Below are 26,031 nucleotides of genomic sequence, written 5' to 3' on the forward strand. Positions count from 1 at the left end.
GAATTAAACTATGTAACAAATGAGTGAGCTAGGAGTATACGACTTGCTGCTGCAGCTGCTTATCCAACGGCGGCAGGGAGCACACATCATTAATTTTTAAGGTTCACATGAACTATTATAGTGCCATGAGCAAATGCCAAACTCACCATTCTCCTGAGCAAAACAGCTGGCTTCCAGGAAGGTAACTTCTCTTTCAGCATCAAGGTCCTTCTTATTTCCAACCAGCAAAATAACTATGTTTGGACTGGCAAGTGATCGTGCATCTGACAGCCAGTCTGCCAAAGCATTGAACGAATCACGATTTGTGATATCGTATACAAGAAGAGCACCAGCAGCACCACGGTAATAGCTCCTTGTAACTGATCTAGAAAGAAATACAGCTTGTTGGTTTCATATTTCAAAAGTAAAATGAAGCTGATTAACTTAAATACAGGGTGTTACAAAAAGGTATGGCCAAACTTTCAGGAAACATTCCTCACGCACAAAGAAAGAAAATATGTTATATGGACATGTGTCCGGAAAAGCTTACTTTCCATGTTAGAGCTCATTTTATTACTTCTCTTCAAATCACATTAATCATGGAATGGAAACACACAGCAACAGAACGTACCAGCGTGACTTCAAACACTTTGTTACAGGAAATGTTCAAAATGTCCTCCGTTAGCGAGGATACATGCATCCACCCTCCGTCGCATGGAATCCCTGATGCGCTGATGCAGCCCTGGAGAATGGTGTATTGTATCACAGCCGTCCATAATACGAGCACGAAGAGTCTCTACATTTGGTACCGGGGTTGCGTAGACAAGAGCTTTCAAATGACCCCATAAATGAAAGTCAAGAGGGTTGAGGTCAGGAGAGCATGGAGGCCATGGAATTGGTCCGCCTTTACCAATCCATCGGTCACCGAATCTGTTGTTCAGAAACGTACGAACACTTCGACTGAAATGTGCAGGAGCTCCATCGTGTATGAACCACATGTTGTGTCGTACTTGTAAAGGCACATGTTCTAGCAGCACAGGTAGAGTATCCCATATGAAATCATGGCGGTGAATCGAGGAAGTACAGTACATACTGACGAAACTAAAATGAGCTCTAACATGGAAATTAAGTGTTTCCGGACACATGTCCACATAACGTCTTTTTTTTTATTTGTGTGTGAGGGATGTTTCCTGAAAGTTTGGCCGTACCTTTATATAACACCCTGTATAACAGATTGAATTAGAACCGCTGAAATGCAATGAGTGAAGTTAATATGAATGAAATTAAGGATGATGCATGAGGAATGTGATCTGCACATGGATGTCAGGATTGTGGCTAGGAGGGATGCTTCCAGTGGCTAGCTGTTAACAGTAGCCCAGACATGTGCCACCAATGAAGGTGAAAAAAGTCCTGTGCAGGAGAGGACTAATTTAATGGGAGATAATTTATTCTCTTATGGAAGTTTTTGTGAGAGAAGTGAGCGATTATTATGCATGAGAAAGAGTTTTAGATGGGAGTGTTGAAAAAAATGTTTTACTGTACTTTCTGACACTACAACCACAAGTTCTCTGAAGTATTTTATGGGCATATCACCAGCGAGGGAATGGATTATATGGAGGACTGTGGCTTACCCTTCCATGTATACTAACTGAACTAAAATCACTGAAATGGAATGAATGAAGCCAATGGAGATTAAACTAATGAATACGCAATGGCATGAAATCCATTCCAAAAAGGATGAATGCCTCTAATGATTCCTTCCTATTACTTCTGAATACTGTAGTTAGATACTATCCCACATGATATGCAGAAATTGTACCACTGCGAATGGGCTTTAGAGCAGACTCAGGAATGTTAATATCTCAGGAACATTAACACCTCAAACAAATCTGTTCAACCAGTGACGCTATTTGCACATACCCTGTGAGAGAACCTCTTCTTATAGTTTACTTCAATACACATAGTCATGGTCACATTGAAGTTGTTTATTTTTTGACGACCGTTTCGATTTCTAAGAAATTGTCTTCAGATCTTATATTCCTTCATCTACAATAAGAATAAACAACTTAAATGTGATCGTGGATGTGTGAACTGAAACATGTTACAATATTATAGAGATCGCTGTTTTTCCTGGAACAATGTTCCAAATCATTTTTCTGCTTGAAGTATTTGGAAGTAATAGAAAGTAACATCTGTGTCACTGAAAATTCGAAATGGCATTATAGGTGTGCCTGGAACAACTAAATGGTTACAGCAACCACTTGAAATAAACGGCACAGCGACCACTTGAAATAAATGGCAGAGTCCTGGTCTGCCACAAATTTTTGGGTGTCATCACATATTGAATAAAATTTCTGAAATGTTTTCACTGATTCCATTTCACACAACTGAATCTTAATTATAGTTCATTCCCTATTGACTCAGCCTGCAAAACAACTCTCATACCAGCAATGTACATCTCATGTAAGGATCATGAAGACAACATAAGAGAACACAGGACTCCTGTGGAAGCATATAAACAGTTCTATTTGTGAGTGGAAGAGGAAAGGAGATGGCTAGCAGTTGTACAATGTACCCTTGCCATGCCCCTATGATGGCTTGTAGAGTACATATGTAAATGTAGAATAAATGTTTACTATCAAACAGTTTATAGCAGCTAAGTAAATCACTAGGTGATGGAACATGTTGCTGAATACAATACTGATGACTATTTCCTTAACAGAGACTGTTGATCCTTCTTCAGATAAATAGCTACTTCGAAACGCACACGATGGAGACGGAAGATAAAGACGGACAATCGGACGGCTGTCTAAGTGTAGACACAGAAAGAGAGCAGGTTACCTGACTCGCTGAGGGCAGTGTGAGGCAGCCTGAAGCAGCATGGAAAATTTGTCTCTCTCATCTAATGAGGCAGCACACAATGGCAGCCAGGTGGCAGCACCAACTGGTGCAGAACCGTGCCTGCCGGCAAACCAGAATGTATGAGACATGGTTTGCCAGCTCTTGGTGTCACAGGTTGGTGATGCTCTGCATTAACAGAATCATGGTGCGCACCCTGCAACATTTCTCAAACAATTTTACAGAAACTATTCAGGGTAAACAAATAATTTTCATGTTACTTATAGCTTTGTATGTCAGCTTCATGGTGAAGCATCCATTATTTCATTAATGATCATAGTTATTGTGATTTTTCACATTTAAGTAAAACAATGCACAAATTCTAAAAGCTTGTAACGAAAGGTCACAATGATTTTGCATTAGGTGCATATTACATCATACATTGTTTTGTATAAAATTTAGCTAACATACCAAATTTTTATTTAGAACTGGGAGGAGGTTTCTATCTCCAATATCAAGAAAATTTGTTTTATGTAATAAACTCAGTCTCGAGCACATGCACCAGTTGGTTGGTTGATTTAAAGGAGAGGGGGAAGGGATCAAACTGTGAGGTCATCGGTCCCTTGTTCCTGGTAAAATAATTACACAAGGGAAAGAAGAAAAGAATGGAGACGTGCAGCACAATAACAGGAGAATGGAAGAACCAGAAGAACAACAGAAGGACAACCAACACTACTATGGACAAAACAGGAAAAGAAAACCACAGAGAGAAGCAAGAAACAGGTAGAAGGGATAAAAAAGAGAGCAGATGACCATGGCTGGCCAACCACTAGAATAAAAAGGAAAAGCCAGCCACTCTGTGACACATTAAAACATCCAGCCTAAAAGCATTAGAGTGGACAACACAAAGGGACAAAGGACATGCGTGAAAACTTATAAAACGTAAAACTAAATTAGCCGATGAGGCGTTGTCAGCTAAAATTAATGGCAACGAGTCCGGTAACTGAGGAGTCCATCGCAGGGCAGACAAAGACGGACAGCTCAACAAGATACGAGCCACTGTTGGCCGGGCGCCGCACCGGCCTCAGTAGCCATGTGTCACCCAAGCGGGGCCAATGCAGAGCTGACAGAGAACCACAGACTCCCTGCGAGATGCCCGTGTGGAGGACTTCCACACATTTGTAGTCTCCCCAGAGCTGCAAAACCTTGCAGCGTAGTACTGAATGTAAGTCAGTTGCTGAGAATCTGATCTCCATAAGAGGTTTCCACGTAGCCTGTTTGGCTACCCTGATGTCAAGTTCATTACCCGGGATTCCGCTGTGACCTGGAGTCCAGACAAACACCACTGAATGACTGGACTGTTCCAGGGCATAGATGGACTCCTGGAGAGTCACTACCAAAGAATGACAAGGGTAGCACTGCTCAACAGGTTGTAGGGTGCTCAAGGAATCAGTACACAGAAGAAACGACTCCCCAGGACATGAACGGATGTGCTCAAGAGCACGAGACTACAGCCATCAGGGAAGAAATGCTGTTCAATATGTCCTCCACGGACATATGCGATGCTGATGTGATTGTAAGTCATTGAGCCGTCAGTGTAGTGTAAACCACTTCATGGCCTCTGTACATGTTAAGAATCGAGAGGAAGTGGCAGCGGAGAGCCGCAGGGTTAAATGAGTCCTTAGGGCCAAGTGAAAGGTCGCAACCTAGGTGTCGCTGATGCAGCAGATGAACCGCCATGGGTGGGAGAAGGAGACAGTAATTTGGGATGCGTAGGAGAACTACAAACGTGTGCAACGTAACTGGCCAACAGTTGTGCACGCCTAAGCTGCAATGGAGGGACTCTTGGCCTCCAACAGGACGCTGGTCACCGGACTCGTCCTAAAAGCTCCTGTCGCTAGGCGAACGCCACAGTGGTGCACTTGGTCAAGTAAACGCAATGCTGAGGATGCTGCTGAACCATAAACCAGACTCCCATAGTGAAGGCAGGATTAAACAAGGGTTCTGTAGAGCTGCAGCAGCGTACAGTGATCTGCACCCCAGTTGGTGTTGCTCAGGCAGCGGACGGCATTGATGTGCTGCCAGCACTTCCACTTAAGCTGACAAGTGTGAGGAAGCCAAACCAATCGGGCATCGAAAACCAGTGCTAAGAATCGATATGTCTCCACTACAGTGAGTGGATCATCATTAAGATCAAGTTCTGGTTCCGGATGAACGGTATGAAGCCGACAGAAGGGCATAACACACAACTTGGTGGGGAAAACTGGAAACCATGGGCTAGAGCCCACGACTGTCCACTGTGGATGGCTCCCTGTAGGCCCTGCTCAGTAACATCAGTACTGCTAGAGCAGTACAAAATGCAGAAGTTGTCTGCATAGAGAGAAAGGGAGACGGACGGCCCTACAGCTGCTGCTACAACATTAATGGCTACTAAAAATACAGATACACCATAGCCCTGCAGGACCCCATTCTCCTGGATATGGGGGGGGGGGGGGGGCTATGGAAGGCACCAACTTGGACACAGAAGGTACGAAGCGACAGGAAATTTTGTATACAAATCAGAAGCGGGCCTCGGAGACCCTACTCGTATAATGTGGCAAGGATATTATGTCGCCACAGCATGTCATATGCTTTTTGTAAATCAAAAAGATGGCATCCAGGTGTAGGCGTCTGGAAAAGGCTGTTTGAATGGCAGACTTGAGTGACACAAGATTATCAGTGGTAGAGCGACCCTGTAGGAACCCGCCCCAACATGGGGCCAGTAGGCCACGAGATTCCAGGACCCAACCCAACCACCGACACACCATACATTCCAGCAGTTTACAAATGATGGTGAGGCTTATGGGCCAATAGGTATCCACATCAAGCATGGTTTTACCGGAATTGAGCACCGAAATGATGGTGCTCTCCCGCCATTGCGATGCAAAGATGCCATCGCACCAGATCCGGTTGAAGATGACGAGGAGATGTCGCTTGTTGTCATATGTGAGATGTTTCATCATCTGACTGTGGATCCGATCTGGGACACGAGCTGTGTCAGGGCTATGTGCAAGGGCACTGAGGAGCCCCCACTCTGTAAATGGGGAATTAAGAGGATTTACTGTGGCGTGTAGTGAACGAGAGGACTTTCCCTTCCAGCTGCTGTTTGACAGTGCGAAAGGCTGGAGGGTAATTCTCCGACGCAGAGGCTCGAGCATAGTGCTCAGCAAAGTGCTCGGCAATCGCAATGGTGTCGGTAAATAATACACCATTTATATTAAAACCAGAAACACCTACTGAGGTCTGGTACCCGAAAACACGTTTGATCCTTGCCCAGACTAGGGAAGGTGACGTAAGGCACCCAACGGGCGAGACTTATCTTTCCCAGCACACCTGCTTCCTTGTTTGATACGTTGGCAAATGGGGGCATGGAACCGTTTAAAGGTTATGAGGTGCTCCAGGGAAGGGTGCCACTTACACTGCTGTAAAGCTCACTGACACCCCTTAATTGCTTCAGCAACTTACAGCAACCATCAAGGGACTGCCTTTCGCTGGGGGCACCCTAAAGAGTGAGGGATCGCGTTTTCTGTCACAGAAACGATTGTTGTAGTCACTTGTTCAACCATCACATCCATGTTGCCGTATGGGGGAGATTCAACGGTGACATCAGAAATGAAGTTTCTCAGTCCACCTTGTTTAAAGCCCATCTGGACAGGCATCCATGGGCCTGAGGGGCAGTGACAGGAAGATGGGAAAGTGGTCACTACCACACAGGTTGTCATGTGCTCTCCAGTGGATAGATGGGAGAAGTCCTGGGCTGCAAATTGATAAATCAATGGCCGAGTAACCACCATGAGCCACACTCAAATGTGTAGCGGCCCCAGTATTTAAGAGGCAGAGGTCAAACTTAGACAGTTAAGTTCTGACATCTCTGCCTCGGCCAGTAAGCACAGTGCCACCCCACAAGGGGTTATGGGCATTAAAATCTCCCAAAAGTAGGAAAGGTTTAGGGAGTTGATCATTCAGTGCAGCTAATACATTCAGGGGTACTGCACCATCTGGAGGAAGATATACATTGCAGACAGTTATTTCCTGTGTCGTTCTTATTCTGACAGCCACAGCTTCAAGAGGGGTTTGAAGAGGCACAGTTTCACTACAGACTGCGTTTAGGACATAAATGCAAACTCCACCTGGCACTCGATTATAGTCACTATGGTTCCTGTAATATCCCTTATAGCCGCAGAGGGCAGAGGTCCGCATTGTCAGGAATCAGGTTTCCTGGAGCAATGCAGAAAGCAGGTGGAAAGCTTAACAGTTGCCGTACCTCAGCCAGGCGGTGGAAAAAACTGCTGGAGGGTGACGTCATCGTGTGACTGGGAAGGCACGAAACATTCAATGAGGCAGTTTACACCTTAGGTTTACCTGCTGCCACCAACTTATTGCCTGAGCAGTTTATATCCATTGTGTCTGAGGGTCTGGTGAGATTTAGGTCCTCAGCGGACGCCAGAATCTCCACCTCGCCGCTCCAAATTGGCGCGCAGCTCATCGTCCGACTGCAAAAGAAGGTCCCTGTGAAATCTAATACCCTGGACCATGTTTAAGCTCTTATGGGGCGTGATGGTTACAGGAACATCCCCCAGCTTGTCACAAGTGAGGAATGCCTGTGACTGGGCAGAGCATGCTGTTTTGATTGAAACTGACCCAGATCTAATTTTGGACAAGCCCTCCACCTCCCCAAACTTGTCCTCTAAACGTTAAATAAAAAACTGAGGCTTCATCGTCAGCTCTTGAACATACAAGGTACCGGGGCGAATAAGAGCTGCTGCCATCTTTAGCCTGACGTTCCTCCAATGGTGTGGCCAGGGAGGGGAACGATTTTGAGTCCTACTTCTGTGCGTTGAATTGATGGGCATTTACCCCTTGGCATACGTAATGAGTTAATGGCGCAGGCTGCGTTGTCAGGGGGCTACAACACAAGGTTACATGGCGGCCCCACCACAACGGACTGGCTACTGTGCTGGATATCACGTGCAACTATGCAAACAAGTCCATTATCATCGTTAGCGTAGAAAACGATTCTGCACATTTGATGGAAAAATACGCACCCAGGAGGGTGACCTCATCCAACAGTTGGATAATGAGCAGAAATGCAGACCCACGTGGACGAAGGATGCAGAAAGTCTCGGTGCATGATTGACACGATGCACATGTAAGGTGCCCTTCCCTAATTGGCTCGCTCTTCGGGAAAATTTTGAAAAATGGAGGTCAAACCCTCCAGGGGACCATCACATAAAGGCCAAAACGTGAGATTCCTTTTAGTCACCTCTTACGACAGATAGGAATACCTCAGGCCTATTCTAACCTCTGGACCTGCAGGGCGACATGCGCCAGTGATAAACCAGAATGAAATATTGATAACATCCCTCATATCTCACAAATGATCTGAGATATGGAAATGAGAGCATGTCATATGGTTAATATGTGAGAGTTCATTATCTGTTGGTGTACTGAAGTAACTATAGATTTTTTCAATGAAATAATTTAATTTTTAAGGACCATCGATAACTGGTGAAACATAAGTGAAGAAATTACACGTTTATTTTTATACCAAGGATGTGCTTTTTCATAAGCTGTTGACCAGGTATGGCCTTAGTTCCTCACTTAATAAACCGCTGTTTCAGGATTCTGTCACAATTGCATCTGCACTAGCATGTCAGTGAGGTGGTGGTGTGTAAACTCCACTGTATTTTGGCTCAAGAAGTAAATTTTAACATGCGAACAAGAAAAACGTAGGTTTTTAGTCAAAACTCACTACTGATGACATCGCTCAGAAGGAGAAAACTGGTAAGAAGTCTGGGGCAATTAAACCACTCCTGTTGCAATTTCAGTGGAATCCTGTAGCCCGGTGTGTTTTTTGTAATGAATAGCTGGTGCGGAAACTCAAAGAATTTTCTTTCTGCACTTCAATGATCTGAGAAATAAGAGAATAACAAAATTCACATCAAATAGCACACCATTGTTGTTACGGTGCAAAGTCAAGTGCCAGCTCACCAGTTGGGAACAATAGAGCGGAAAGGGCTGTGAAGGACAACAATGCGACAGCAGTGACTTCTATGAGAAGAGAACATAAGCACCGCACCTGACTGGCCACGACCCAGTTCTACAGCAGCGTCAAGGCTTGCAACTAGGACAGAAGCATCAAAGCTCATTACTTTGCTCGTACATTTTATGTAGCGTACACTTGGAATTATTGTACTGAAGAGATTTCTTATTTTGTTTGTCGCCCTTTGCTTGCAACAAATCTGTTTAACAGATAATAAAATTCATGAATACAATTTTTTTGAAAGTTGTCTTGATCTGAGAAAGCAGGTTTCCTGGACACCCCATATTCGACAAGGAGGCAGTATTCAACAACTGTTTTGATCCTAAGAGTAAAGGATTAAACATATTCATCTCGAATATCTTTTAGTTCATCAAAGATACTGATAATCTATTTTCCGCTTGACAAGTAGTGAACAGGATTCTACAGGTCATCAGAGTGACCACAACTTCAGAGTTATAAATGTATTATATTAACAAAAACTACTATTCCAGAGCCAAAAGGAGAATAGTGATATTCATAAAAACATGGTTAATTTATTTTATGAGCCATGTGCAACTACTCATCAACATGAGAATAGATTATATCCTTAACATATCAAAAGATATTTGAGATGAAACAGCTCAGCAATCACTTTCAATGGGGATACGAACAAAATGATTGTGCACCATGTACGGTGAATTCTTTTCATTTTTCTCAGAGCACAGATGTGCAGAAAGAAAATACCTTGGTAAATTTCAGTACCAGCTGTTCATTATTAAAAACACACTGGTTACAAACTTCTAAAAATGCAACAAAAGCAGTGATTTGTTTTTGCGTGACTTGTTAACCTTTTTTACTTGAGGGAAGTGGCATTAGTGGTGAATTTTGAGTAACATCTACATTTTTCTTTTCTTGCTGCCATGTTAAAATTTTCTTATTTTGCCAAAACACAGCAGTGTTTACAAATATTCATCACACTAGCAATCTAATGTATTTGAAATTGGGACAAAAGTGACAGGGGGGCAGACAGGTCAGTAGTTTATGAAAAAACCCATTCTTTACATAAAAAACCAAACATATCATTTCTTCACTTAAGTTACTGCACACACCACAGCAATTTTTGTTTCACCAGCTATCAATAGCCCTTAAAAATAACATTGTTTAATTGAAAAAATCTATAGTTATTTGAATAATGAGGCAGATAACGAAATTTTAGAAAAATACTCTCCTCTTTGTATACTATCATTTTCCACAATTTTGTTTCAATACCTCACACATTATGTGATACAAGGGATATTATGAATATTTCATTCTGGCTTTATCACTGGCATGTGCATGTGCACTCTAAACTGAGTGCGTGACAAAATCAATTATCTCAATATTGGAGACAGACACCTCATCCCAAGTCTAAAGAAATATTTTCAATGTGTCAGCTAAATTTCATATGCAGTAACATATGATGTAATATGCACCAAGTGCAAAATTATAGCAATCCCTATTTTTCATTGTAAACTTTTAGAAATTCATGCAGTGTCTTACTTAAATGGGAAATATCACAATAACTACGACCATTAATGAAATGACGGGCACTTCACCATGAAGCCAACATATAAAGCTGTAAATAACATAAAAATTATTTTTTACCAAATAGTTGCTGTAAAATTGTGTAAGAGAGACTGCAGAGCTACCCGAGTATGTGCACCTTTCTACTCATAATGGCAATGCTGCACCTTGACTCTCAGGCTAACCAGCCTTCTCTGTGTACAACCGTAGGAGCGTATAACTGCACTCGACAGAGCAGCGAGTCAGCATGCAGAATACTGACTGACTTTGTGTTCTTACACTAACACCTAAATTCAAGGAATCCACCTGTCATCACGATCTGTTTTATCCTGTACTACACACTGTTATCCCTTTTCTACTCTCCCAATTTTTCTCTTTCTTGTTTTCCTCTTTGCCTTTCCTTTCACCCTTCAATTTTTTTTTCCTATCTGTCATCCTTCCACAATAAAACAGTCATGGGAAGTGAATACCAGAATCAGCACAGGACTCCCTGCATGTAACAAGTATTTATAAGACAAGTGCAGGGCTCTGTGATTTCCCCTGTGTTTTAGGCTCTCTGGGGAAAGAGTTTGGTACAGAAAATCATGGGAGGGGGGACGGTGAGAGGAGCAGCAGTAACAGTTTTGTTCATAACCTCAACTACACAACTGAGGACGATGTCAAGCAGATTACTGAAAATGCTCTGCATTCTCATGTGAAGCAGAGAGAGAGAGAGAGAGAGAGAGAGAGAGAGAGAGAGATGCTGAAATTTTGATGACGTGTTCTGTTGAATGTGTAACAACAAGTGCGTGTGAGTGACCCGTTACCTCTCAATGTTGCACCAAACACTGCAGCACAGACTGCAGCTGAATGTTACTTGCATTACTAATTTGCTGAAGCATTCAGAATAATATTCAAACAAATGAAAATGGCTTATAAGGAAGTATTGGTAGAGGTAAATGCGCACACATAAAATTAAATGCTATCCATCGAGATGGATAAGAAACTGAAATAGCACCAGTAAGTAGGTAAGTTAACCAAGAAACTTGGTTATGTCTGCTTTACACTTAGAAATCTCTCCGATCGTGTTGACTCGCAGATGGGATTTCCTAGCACACTTTCACGCAATACTATGTGATGGTACAATGTCCTGAAGCAATGCAACTAAAGTAAAAAGGCAGTATGTACGCTACAGAAGTGTGTAATTAGAATATTGTTTAAAGTTGATAACCGAACATCTTGCAGAAGGCTGTTGGGATTCTTACATTCATGTGTTAATGCACTTACTCCCCAATGGTCAACTGTATTTGTGGTTAATAACATGATAATTTATCATGAACTATGAAAATCACAGCCACAATACTAGAAGTGAAATTAATTTCCACTAGATTGTGTGTACCCGTAATGTTCAGAATGGCATTTAAATTCTGTGGCAAGTAGACAGGAAATTACAAATCACCAGAAAACCAAAGTCGAGTAAAAGAGTACCTTATTAATGACTTGTATGACTTATTAGTATATTTGTACCTGAGGTTGCAAATTCCAGCTAATACTAACATTTGTATTATACAGATTTTTAAATTATCAAGTATATAGACTGTCTGTAATCAGTAATGTCTGCATGAAGTAGTAGTGAAACACCAAGTGAGTAGTGCAAGAGGAAGTAACTTGTCATTGTTTACTTGTTCCACAACCCTGAAGGCTTTGCTTCATGATGGGATTTGTGTGCGAATTAACTAACTGTAAAGACACTTGCCCCCCTCCTGTCTTGCACACTGTCATCATTTCACTGTGCTTCTCTAGCCAATATTCTGTTACCTCAAACCACCTGGATTTTATGTTCTCATATTACTGGTTTAGGGAAACCTCAGAAATACTTCTCTTTTGATGACATACCATCCAGATCATCAGTTATACATTTAGATTTAGATTTTTATGCATAGTTCAATGAAAGGTAATATTTCACTTGTGTGATGAATTTTTTTTTCTTCTTCAGTTAAATAATTTAATTTTAATTACAAAAGAGTAGCAATAGTCTCACAAAGTCCCATGTGTAAAAATTAAACTGAAAATAATTTTTGTTTCAATCATGTTCAACTTTCCATGCATATGATCACTGAGGAAGGGGGTAGAAACGTGAGAGAGACAAGCAATTTCCCATGCATTCGTAGAATAGTATTGAAGTTGTATTTTAATGTAGAATCCTGTTGACTTTGGATTGTGTTACAAACTATCTGCCATAAAAAGTGAGTAGCTCCGATGTTATGGCATTTTTATACATAAATAATGAATAATGGAATAAAATACATTACGAATAATGTTTATTTCTACTGTTGAGGATACATACTATGCAAACAGTTAGTGTTACCGAAATATTCTTAGAGTATTGTATAATATCTGATTTACAGAAACTAGACAAGTAGAGCTAGAAAACTGAAGAACTGTTACAAAAATAATACTTAAATGCTATGTTTGTGCAGAAATTCAGATAATTATTTCACCTGAATCTTTCTTGACCTGCAGTGTCCCATATTTGTAGCTTCACAGATTTTCCTCCAACATTCACTATTTTAGATCCAAACTCAACACCGATCGTGTGACTACTTTCATCCTTAACTGAAACAAATTTTATAATTATATTCTGAAACAGAAATTAAATCTCAAACATTTCTGTATGTGATGTTTATTGCAGTCACACTATAGTAACACTTGTATTTGTTTATTGATTTTTTTTAAAGACACTCTGAAAGGGGAGATCATGAAATATACGATTTAGACAGTCCAACCAGAAACAATTTCCATAGTTTCCCCAAATAAGAAAACTGAAATAAACACTTCTTTTTGCAGGAAATACCATAAGAGGAAAAAGAATGTGGTATGCATAGGTAATCACAAAATTTTTGTAACTTCTTACAAATTACAGTGCGCCATGAATGATAGAAAAAATTCAACATAACTTTCAATTCTAATGCTTTTCTGGGAACATGACTGACACAACTTTTCAACAGAAAACGATAATGAAAACGAGTGTACATGGTGCTCTGGGCCAAAGATTAAACACCACTGTTTCAATGTTTATTTTTTCTGTTCTTAGTAGTCAAACAGTGCTTCAACTAGGAAATTGGCTACCATTAATAATCACCATTGAAATCATGAACAGACTGCTATCTCCTTTTTCAAGAATACTTGTACAATTATCACTACCCACTTCCACTGGAAATGATGTCAGTAGTGAACACTTATCATGCAGCAGCAGCAACAACAAAACAGATATCTAACTTGCTGGATTTACTTTTACTCAAATTGTTATTGAAATAAAATTCATCACTGTAGGTGTAGGAATTATTAGTTCTACAAGGACTTAAAATGACCCTACAGTGCAATTATAACAACTTGCAACTTTTGACTTTACAGCCTGGTGGACAGGACAGGAAGTTATTGCTGACAGAACACCAACAATGACCCAGCATCCCCACCTGACAAATCAGGAAGTTATGCACACACTACACTGGGGTGATTAAAGTCATGGGATATCTCCTAACATCTTGCCTGACTTCCTTTTGCCTGGCGTAATGCACCAAATCGACATGGCATCTACTCACAAGTTGTTGGAAGACCCCTGCAGAAATATTGAGCCATGCTGTCTCTATAGCCATCCATAATCATAAAAGTACCGCTGGAGCAGGATTTTGTGCAGGAACTGACCTCTTGATTATGTGTCATAAATGTTCAATGGGGTTTATGTCTGGGTGGTCAAATCATTCACTCGAATTGTCCAGAATGTTCTGACATGCTGCACTCTCATCCTTAAAAATTCCATTGTTGTTTGGGGACACAAAGTCCTGAATGGCTGAAAATGGTCTCTAAGTAGCCAAACATAACCATTACCGATCAATGATAGGTTCACTTGAACCAGAGGCCACAGTCCAATCCATATAAACACAGTCCACACCATTATAGACCCACAAACTGCTTACACAGTGCCTCGTTGACAACTTGGGTCCATGGCCTCGTAGGGACTGTGCCACACCTGACCCTTACCGTCAGCTCTTATCAACTGAAATTGGGACTCATCTGATCAGCTCACAGTTTTACAGTCATCTAGTGTCCAACTGATATGGTCACAAGCCCAAGAGAGGTGCTGCAGGCAATGTAGTGCTGTTAACAAAGGCACTTGCATCGGTCGTCTGCTGCCACAACCTATTAAAGCCAAATTTTGCCACACTGCCCTAACTGATAGGTTCATCATATGCCACACACTGATTTCTGTGGTTATTTTACGCAGCATTTTCTTTTTTTTTTCCTGTTAGCACTGATGACTCCACACAAACACTGCTGCCCTTGGTTATTAAGTGAAGGCCATCAACCACTTTGTTATCCACAGTAAGACGTAATGCCTGAAATGTGGTATTCCCGGCACACCTTGGAATATAAATTTCCCAACAATTGCCTAGCGCCAACTACCATTCCATGTTCAAAGTCTGTCAGTTCCCATTGTGTGGCCATAATCATGTCAGAAACCTTTTCACATGAATCACCCAAGTGCAAATGACAGCTCTGTCCATGGTCCCCTTTTATACATTGTGTGCACGATACTATCATCATCTGTATATGTGCATATCAGTGTTCCATGACTTGTCATCTCACCTCAGTGTATTGCATGCCACTATTAAACAGTAGTATGTAGGGTTGAGTATCAGGCGTTTTCGTGCTCCTCAGCTCTCGTGAAACGTACCATATTGTGAATTCATCAGCTGTTGCTGTGGCCTAGTGTTTTTATATTAGCACTGTTTTAACAGTAATTTTGTCAAGTCCCAACACCAAGTTTTGTCATAAAAAAGATTATCTGAGAACACATTCACCAGCTTCTACAGGTATTGAGGGGAGTCCCTTTCCACAAAAAAGGCTGTGAATTTGTGTGCTTTTAGACTGAGCACTGCCAACTGGAATACAACAGTGGGGTGTTCAGTGTTATAAGTTACAAGAGTACTGGACAGAACAGTAACTGCACATAACATTCAAAACTCTACAGTGCTGAGAAGAGGAAATAATCAGGGAAGGAAGAAAGACGAGAATGATGAAGCATCATCAGACCATTCTCTCCTGGAAGCACGGGAAAAGGCTCTCCTGGAAGCACAGAAAAAGAAAAAAAAGGATAAAACAGATGGGTAACCAAGAGGAACACATTCAGCACGATGCAACATGAAGACATGCATACACTTATAATTATCATCATCATCATCATCATCATCATCATCATCATCATCGCAAGAAGTACCCTACATTAAACAAACTTCTTTTTAGCCTAAAAGAAACATAGTTGTTTAATGAAATTAAACTTGTCTCTTCAAAAATGTGTTCACTGGCTTGGTTCTTAGAATAAAAAGAGTACCATCAAGAAAACTGACAGACAGGCCTGGTGATACCTGTATCTGCATGCTGTGAGGAGCATTTTGTTCAAAGACATCATGTAACTTGACAGAAAGCACAGCAAAAGCAACAACCAAAGCACTGTTAGGAAAGCATGGCATGATAATTGGGCTTTACGCTACCTCAGCTCATGGCTTCATTCCAAACTGTTTATTAGGGTTCTGTTCTGGGAAATGAAATGAGTATTGTGAGAAAATGAATACCACAGTCTTTTACAGACTGGCTTTTTCATTTTCTGTTCCAAAATATCCCCCCCCCCCCCTCCGGCATCAATGAAAGGCTATTTTGTAGTTAGGGCAACCAAAGTTTAGATTATACATTATTACTGTACAGAAATTTTCAAAAATTCTGCAAAATAATCTTAATAAATCGTTTGAAAAAAATTGTGAAAACGAATGAAATTTATTCATGGTCACATTAGTTGTATACGGGATCTTTTATTAGGCAATGCACCATTATGAGAGCATATTCAGGTGAGAATCTGCGCCAGCTGCAGTGGCCGAGTGGTTCTAGGCGCTTCAGTCCAGAACCACGCAGCTGCTACGGTCGCAGGTTTGAAACCTGCCTTGGGCATGGATGTGTGTGATGTCCTTAGGTTAGTTAGGTTTAAGTAGTTCTAAGTCTAGGGGACTGATGACCTCAGATGTTAAGTCCCACAGTACTTAGAGTCATTTGAACCATTTTTGAGAATCTGTACTGAATACTTCTTTTAAATGAAAGGCTGTTAATACATAGTATATAACAGCAACAAATAGGTACAGGTTTTTACTCACCAATTTTTGCTTCATAAGGCTAGAGAGAATGTACGATGTCCCAATGTTCGAGTTGTGAACAGATTAAGTGCATTAGCTCTTAAAAGGTGGATCACTGAATGGCTAAACTCTGAAATTATACACCATAAGGCGAATGGTGAAAGTGTCACTACCCACGCTCAAATACAATACCTTGGAAACAAGAGCAAATCCCTGCAAATTAGAATATACAGGGCAGAAACAGTGGTAATTGATACTCCTGCTCCAATAAAAGGCTTAGGGAATGAGAAATAGTGGTAACAGACACTGTGTAGTGAAAGATACCACTGATTCAAGGTCTAAAAAGTTGACTCATTATTAAACGTAGCCTTAGTGAAAGAGGATTGCAGCTAGCACATACAAGATCTCTGCCAGGTGGATACAAACAGTTTACATAGATGATCTACAGACAAAAATGAACTGGAATTTTTTTTAACCGACTGTAGTCCAGCACAAACAGAAAGAAAATGGGGCAGCAAGTAAACACACATTAACCAGGAAGAATTGATAAGAAAAAACTTTTCAGAAAGTTACCAATTAAACTGTGCTAAACCTCTCAGCACACGGAACATGTTAGCTAATACCGATGTGGCGCTCTACAAATTTTATGACGTAACTTCCTGCTATTTCTAGTTGAGGAGCCATTTTGTCATGTGAAACACAAAATTTCTGCAATAGTACGCCAACATAAAGTAGAACCAACAGGAAGCAAGAATGGCTCCCAACACCACAAGCAGAAAGCAAGGTGCCATATTGAGTAGATGTCCATATTCGGTCGGTATTACGTTATATGTTACTCCCTATGAATATGTGCTGTTTCTAACCACCAGCACTTTGAATGTCACTAGAATGAGTCACCATTTGTACAATTTGCTGTAATAAAATGACTGGAAAGGTCATGTTGATGGTTAAAGGACTTTCATATTTAGTTATTTTCGCTTTGTAACTAGTGTATCATGACCCACTGAAGACTCATGAAAATTTGTTGTTCTTTAAAGATTTGTTATAATTAAATGTCAATAACATTTCAATGAACAAAGCATGTAGGAAACAGTTATAAAATTCGAGGTCACTGAAAGCTGAGTTTCATCATAGTGTAGTTGGTTGAGGCATCACGGCATGGAACTGATGGTGGAACAGTTCACATCATCCTGCATACAATCCCTCCTCTTCACATTTTCTAAAAGGTTGTGGGACTTTCCTATGAAATTAATAGAAATGATTTGTGTAATATTTGATGTTATGTACATGTAAGTGCACACTCTGTCAGGCACGAGTTCATTCGATTTGGTGAACTTTTATAGGCTGATATGGATATACCGGGTGACCAAAAAGTCAGTATAAATTTGAAAACTGAATAAATCACGGAAAAATGTAGATAGAGAGGTGTAAATTGACACACATGCTTGGAATGACATGGGGTTTTATTAGAACCAAAAAAATACAAAAGTTCAAAAAATGTCCGACAGATGGCGCTTCATCTGATCAGAATAGCAATAATTAGCATAACAAAGTCAGACAAAGCAAAGATGATGTTCTTTACAGGAAATGCTCAATATGTCCACCATCATTCCTCAACAATAGCTGTAGTCAAGGAATAATATTGTGAACAGCACTGTAAAGCATGTCCGGAGTTATGGTGAGGGACTGGCGCCGGATGTTGTCTTGCAGCATCCCTAGAGACGTCGGTTGATCACGATACACTTACGACTTCAGGTAACCCCAAAGCCAATAATCACACGAACTGAGGTCTGGGGAGCTGGGAGGCCAAGCATGACGAAAGTGGCGATTGTCATGCGCAGCCACTGACGTTTTGCTGTCCAGCGCCATTTGTCGGACATTTTGTGAACTTTGTTCTCTTTTTTTTTTTGTTATAATAAAACCCCATGTCATTCCAAGCATGTGTGTCAATTTGTACCTCTCTATCTACATTATTCCATGATTTATTCAGTTTTCAAATTTATACTGACTTTTTGATCACCCGGTATATCTTTTATTTTTGTCTATTCACAGATATTTAAGTTTTTATTTATGTATGTTACAGACAGAACAACATAACTAGCATGTTGTCAAGAAAGGAAATGTGCGTTTTAATAGAGCTAACATTGGAATTCTACACACATTGATTATCATGAACAAACTGCATAGTTTGTGAGCCAAATAAAGCCGACAACTGCTGCTGGAGACCACAAAACCATGTTAGCCAGTTTCTTCCCTGTGCCGATGGCACTGTGTCTCATTACACTGGATATCGCGTTTGCATGCAAGTCAACGTTAGCTGCCTCATCCCCTGCGACAACAGCTTTAAGACAGAGATGAAGGAGCTATGAAAGTTTAAAGTGGTCATCTAATGATAGGTTCTTGCACCAGGCTATTGAGAGTCCATCTAGTATGGTATCCATTACAGTGGGCTATTGTGACAGTCCCGCGGTAGAAGAGGTCACAGAGAGGCACTAATACGAACTGAACACAGGCTGAGCAGGCATGACGTGAAGTAAAACTAAGCACGAGCATGACGTGACATGGCACAGAGAACAGAATGCCATTTACTCTGTGAATAACTGAAAACTGAGAATCATATTACAGGATTAAATGATAAGTACACAAAGCAAAAGCACTGTGGTGATTGAATGAATTTGAAAGTATAAACAGTATGAACATTCTTTTTTTAATTTTGAAAAATATTTAATGTTCCTATATTAAGCAGGCTTTAAAACATCAATACATATCTGATATGCAAGATCTGAAGATGGGCAAGCGATGGGGGTTCGGGCAATCAAAATTAGTCAAAATGCTATGGTGTTTCAACTTAGTTTGGTTTTTCAAGGTGTGGGTGGGTGACTGCTTCAAAGATCTCATAATCTGCACTTCTAAAATGTTTAAGGTGTTCCCTTTGTTTTCTTTAAATGTTGTAGTTGTTGTTGCATCTTCAGTCCAAAGACAGCTTTGGTGCAGCTCCCCATGCTACTACATCCTGTAAAAGCCGCATCTCCGAGTGACTACTGCAACCTACATCCTTCTGAATCTGCTTACTGCATTCATCTCTTGGTCTCTCTGCATGATTTTTAACCCCCCCCCCCCCCCACCTCCCTCCCCCCACACTTCCATCCAGAACTAAATTGGTGATCCCTTGATGCCTCAAAATGTGCCCTTCCAACCGATCCCTTCTTTTAGTCACGTTGAACCACAAATTTCTCTTCTCCCCAATTCTATTCAGTTCCTTCTTATTTGTTATGTGATCTACCCATCTAATCTTCAGCATTCTTCTGTAGCACCACATTTCAAAAGCTTCTTTTCTCTTCTTGTCTAAACTATTCATCATGTATGTTTCACACTCAATACAAATACTTTCTGAAAGGACTTCCTGAGATCTAAAACTATACTCAATGTTAACAAATTTCTCATCTCCAGAAATGCTTTTCTTGCCATTGCCGGTCTACATTTTATATCCTCCCTACTTTGACCATCATCAGTTATTTTGCTTCCCAAATATAAAAACTCTTCAGCTACTTTAAGTGTCTCCATTTCCTCATCCAATTCCCTCGGCACCACCCAATTTAATTCAACTACATTTCATTATCGTCATTTTGCTTTTGTTGATTTTCATCTTACATCCTCTTTATGTAAAACTTTTAAATTATTCTCCATACCAGAAATTGTGTGTCCTGTTTTGTGCAAATGCGAAGCGATGGCAGACTTTGGAGTTGGCCAAACTGTGACACCGTGTTGTGTATCAGCTTGTAGTTCCTGGGTGCCAGCGGCCATGGCAAAAAATTGGTCATAAATATGGGTGGGTACAGCACTATCTACTTCCAATAATGTGGTTGACACATACATTTGGTGTCACAGGTTTTATTTCTGTAACTGCCAGGCACCCCTCACTGAATTAGTTATGAACAGTCCATCTCTTAATTAAGTAATTAAGTCTCCTTTGCTAGATATGCACATTCTGCACCTTCTAATTATATTATGATAGTCACTGTGCAATATAGCATAACTAACCTACAACAGTCTGACACACATGAAACGATACATGTGGCACTTTAATAAAAAGTTAATCAGCAATCATTGTTAATTGTCTTACTTCACAGTCCATTTTCTTATTCACAAAACTAAATCATTGCACCATTAAATCTTGGAACAGACTGACTTTAAAATGCCTTCAGGCTCAGTGCTTATATAGCTTCAAAAATGACTACCAAAGTTTCAGATTGTTAAACACATAATTTTGATAATTTACAATCTGAATTTTACATCTCAAATTAATTGTATATTGCAGAGAAACTGGTTTTGGTCTGAACATCATGTTAGAATAAGAGTGTCGACCAAAATAAGCCTTTTTGATGACAAAAACTTCAAAAATAGCTAAATAAACAGTACCATACATAAAAGTGTTAATTACCCAGAAACCAATTAAGTGCTGATGTTCCTACCAGGTTTTGAAAATTAGCTACATGAATACTTTAATAATTTCTATGGGTTTTACTTTATTAGCAATATAGTAATTACATCTGTTTACATGTAAACAATGCAACTAGAATAAGAAATAATTACTGTTCGTTAACTGAACTGATCTTTAGCAAAACTAGTTACTTGAAATGGTACAAATTAATTAGGAACTTATTCTGACTAATTGGTATTCCCGTTTAAAGGCTTCCTGCAAAAGCACTACGCTATTGAATTGGTACAAGAGCAACCCAAATGCGGCCTTTTTATATTTCCCCAGATGATTAAATGTCTGGTGTAGTGTGTTGTTAGTGAATGGTTTGCAGACAGTATCGAAAAGAAAGTCCTTTAAGGTAATGAGTAAACTGAGGTACGAGAGCGTACCCTCCACATTATGTGCAACGGTAAATTGGATATTTTCCTGATAGGAACATAACTGGTTAACAAAAGTGTCACAATTCACGTATGAACCATTATACAACATAAAAGAGTCACCTACATAACGGTACCATGCCATAATCTTTCCTGTACACAGAGGGGACTGTTGTACATATCCACATTTGACGTCAGTCATATAAATATTATCAAGACAGTATGCCAGGGGTAAGTGTACAGTGAGTCCCTTATCCCTTTCTTGGAGAAAAGATGGACTTCCAAATTTGAAACAATTATGCTTTAAGACTAGGTCAGGCAGTTGTAACACCTCATCTACGAGGGTAATCCCAAAAGTAAGGTCTCCTATTTTTTTATAAGTGCAGAACTCTGTTTGCGTAGCAGTTGGTCACACTGTTATGAACGCGCTGTGTGTAAACACGCCCACACCGTGCTGAGGTGCTCAGTCTTGGCTTGGCAGCTGTTAAGAATGGAGCTCTCATAGGATGTTGCCGCCAAGTGCGAATTGCGTGCAGTTATTTGGTTTTTGAACACAAAGGGCACTGCGCTGATTGAAATCCATTGCCAATTGATGGAAGTGTATGGTGAGTCGTGCATGGATGTCAAAAATGTTTGTAAGTGGTGTAGAGAGTTAGCAGCTGGTCGGACCGAAATTCACAACAAACAAAGGAGTGGGAGAACACCAATTTCTGAGGAGACAGTGTTGAAGGTTGAGCAAAGCATGCGTGAATATCAGCAGATCCCTGGATGATCTCTGCATGCTAGTTCCTGAGGTTTCCCGAAGCACTGCTCACAGAATTTTAACGGAAACATTGAACTACTGGAAGGTGTGCACAAGATGGGTGCCTGATATGCTGACTGAGGATCACATGCGGCAACGAGTTGATGCTTCCCACGCATTTCTTCACCGCCTTGCAGCCGAACAGGACAACTTTCTGGACTCAGTTTTCATGGGTGACGAAACCTGGGCATACCACTTTACACCTGAGACCAAGCAACAATCATGCCAGTAGCGGCATCCTTCTTCGCCAAAGCCACGGGAATTCAAACAAACACAGTCTGGTGGTAAAGTCATGACAACCATTTTTTGGGATCGGAAAGGGGTATTGTTGGTCGACTTTATGCCAACTGGGGCCACAATTAATGCTGATAGGTACTGTGAGACTCTGAAAAAACTCAAATGGGCAATTCAGAACCGGAGAAGAGGAATGTTGAGCAAGGGCGTACACATTCTCCATGACAATGCTTGCCCACACATCACTCAGCACACTGTTGCTCTCCTGCAACAGTTTCAGTGGAACAATCACCCACCCATCCTATAGTCCTGACTTGGCGCCCAGTGACTATCACCTGTTCCCTAGGTTAAAAGAACATTTGGCTGGAAAGCAACTCAGCTCCGACGATGAGGTGAAAGAAGAGGTTCATAACTTTCTGAACAGCATGGCGGCAAGCTGGTATGACATGGGCATACAAAACTGCCACAGCGTCTACAAAAATGCATCGACAGAAATGGTGATTATGTCGAAAAAACGCTAAATTTTCAAGCTGTAAACTGATGTACACCATTGTAGAAATAAACAGGTCTATGTACTTATAAAAAAATAGGAGACCTTACTTTTGGGATTACCCTCGTATTTCATCATGAGGGCATCTACCACAAGTCTGTAAATTACTAGATATGATTTCGCAAACTTGGTTGGTCAGAATGTTAGAGTACATGTTTTTGATATTGAGAGAAATCACACTGGTACTTGTAGGAATAGATATCTGTGACCGATTAGAAATTAAATGCTACCTATTGCAGGTTGTATATTGGATAGGACGTTTGTTGTATTTATTTAAATGCTGCCTGACAAACAGCACTGCCCAGGAATTCATTTTGACAATTTTCTAAAAGAAATGAAAACAAAAAATGAAACTGTATTGGTAGTGTACAGTTTCTGTATGCTGGGTGCAGCTGTTTCATGTGTCTGCAACACAATTTTGTAAATGTCGCTATGGCAACACCTCTTCATACCTCTATAGATAGCTATTATTTTTGCCTAAAGCCATTTGCACTTTGCAGTTGAAAGCTGTCAAAAGTGGTGCCATGTTTCTGGGATTTCCTTAAACTGGCTAAACTGTGGGAGTGTCGTGGTAGTAAAGAATACATGTATTAAAACTTCATGCACCATGAGGCATTTTTTCATGCATCTCAGTGTTTATGATGTCAAATCTTTTGAACTATCTGTTGTACAACAATATATTTATATAGGTACATTCAGTGGCATGTGTGGATACTGTCTGTGAAATATATTACAAATATTGTTAGTAGCAAAGAAGTAATAAATTTAAACGTTAAGCATGATGAAACAGTTTTCCACACATCTCATTGTTTACGAAGTCATATCTCCTGAACCATGTTAGGTTGGTGGTTCTTACCCCAACATCTATTGTTGCCTGATAGTAAGGGTTGGGTTGAAACTGATCCTGTGGTTTAGGAGGATATGTGGAACACACACATACATCCAACCATTTTTATAGTAAATATGGATGTTGACAGTATTTTTTCAGATTGGCATCCAACTATATTTTTGCATTAACAACTGGGAGACTACTTGAGAGCCTGCAACCAACCTGTCTGCATGCTAGACACACTGGACATAAACTTGGAGTTATCGTCTGTGGTGTGGTTTTGTATGACAACTGGAGCACTCTTGTGGTTATCCCAAACACCCTAACTGCAAAACTGTACGTCAATCTGGTAATTCGACCTGTCATGGAGCCATTCATGAACAGCTTTCCAAGGGGTGCTTTCCAATAGGATAACACTTGCCCACATGCTGCTGTTGGAGCCTAACATGCTCTACAGAGTGTTGACATGCTGCCTTAGCCTGCTTGATCACCAGATCTGTCTCCAGTCAAGAACACATAGAACATCATTAGATGACATCTCCGGCATCATCCATGAACGGCACTAACCATCCTTGTATTGACCAACCAAATGCAACAGGCATGGAACTCTATCCCACGAACTACTGACATCCGGCACCTATACAGCACAATGCATGCACATTCGCATTCAACAGTCTGGCAGTTTCACCAGTTATTAATGTAACAGCATTTCACATTTGCAATGGCTTACTTTGCACTTAAATTAACCTGTGATCTTACAATGTTAATCACTTAAATTTGTTACCTACACTAATTAATTTCTGAAATTACTCTACATTATTTTTTGGTGCCGAGATTTTTTCTATCAGTGTGTATACACACTGTCCCAAAGTGTAGGGCAGAAAGACGGCATCAAGTGGAGGAATTTGAGTATAGGATCTAGGGGTCACAGCTGGATATTTACGGCTCTGCGCCAGTATGAAAATGGTGGTCAGTCTGATCATTTGCTATGACATACTTATGTTAATTGAGTGGTGGGAAGTCCATGTACACGAGCATACTCATTTTTTATTTACTTCAACCTTTTTGGGACATAATTAAACATCAAACATGGACATATGATTGCTTTCATTTCTAAAGAAGTGTTATAGGGTGTGTCAGCTAAGTACAAAACGTGTATGTGATGCATTACAGTTTTCATGTTCTCACTGTGATCATTGGTTAGTCCAAAAATTTCACCTATGTACATATTTTCTGTGAGTTTATTTCATTTTGTGTAAAGATGTCTATATGTCAGATTTCCATTACATTCCTGTGGCACCGAAAATATCCAGCTGCTACCCATAGTTCCTACATTCAGAATCCTTTGTTTCATGCTGTCTTTCTGCCCTACACTTTTGGCCATATATTCAGTACAGATTATCACCTGAAGCTGCACCAATAATGGTGCAAAACCGGTTGTGTTGCCTAAAAAAGAACCTATACACAGCTAATGTGGTCTTGAATAATTTTTATTCATTTTCAAAAAAAATTGAAATGACTTATGAAGCAAATGGAAACTAGATACAATGAAAGTTTGGAGCATAATCAGACTTCATCCATAACATGCCTATTTCAGTTGAATTGAACTTCAATGGGCTGAGGAGAAAAATAGTGGCAAGGAACAATAAAATGTTTATTCTTAATGAAACAGAAATGCTGACAAAAGAAGCTATTGGTAATGTCACCCCACGTGACTCATCTCAAACTGTGAACATACTAAGAAGGTGGTTGAGAAAACATCAATCCACGAAGGATTGCTGGAAGATGTACGAGATGAACATTTCTATCAGCTCCAGCACCAGTACTGATCGGAGAAAGAACAGTGATGATCTGTCCAAATTGTGCTGTTTTCATCATAATCTTGTGTATTTACGAAATACTCATTGATGTAAATGTCCTACTTGGTTATTAATATAATAGAGGGAAACATCTCACATGGGAAAAATATATCTAAAAACAAAGATGATGAGACTTACCAAACAAAAGCGCTGGCAGGTCGATAGACACACAAACAAACAAACACAAACGTACACACAAAATTCAAGCTTTCGCAACAAACTGTTGCTTTGTCAGGAAAGAGGGAACGAGAGGGAAAGACGAAAGGATGTGGGTTTTAAGGGAGAGGGTAAGGAGTCA

At 40.4% G+C, this 26,031-nt stretch overlaps 1 protein-coding gene across 1 annotated transcript in view; it reads right to left on the minus strand.

Moving 5' to 3' along the window:
* Nucleotides 1-26,031, minus strand: part of LOC126183878 (ras-related protein Rab-4B) — a 109,047-nt gene that overhangs the window by 71,904 nt on the left and 11,112 nt on the right. The window contains exons 3-4 of the mRNA XM_049926177.1: nt 12,922-13,036; nt 147-364 (exon numbers count right to left, since the gene is read on the minus strand). Of these exons, the coding sequence (XP_049782134.1) occupies nt 147-364; nt 12,922-13,036 (333 nt within the window). The remainder of the gene's footprint in view (nt 1-146; nt 365-12,921; nt 13,037-26,031) is intronic.

The sequence above is a fragment of the Schistocerca cancellata genome, chromosome 4 (assembly GCF_023864275.1).
Source record: "Schistocerca cancellata isolate TAMUIC-IGC-003103 chromosome 4, iqSchCanc2.1, whole genome shotgun sequence".
In the NCBI taxonomy this organism is placed as follows: Eukaryota; Metazoa; Arthropoda; class Insecta; order Orthoptera; family Acrididae; genus Schistocerca; species Schistocerca cancellata.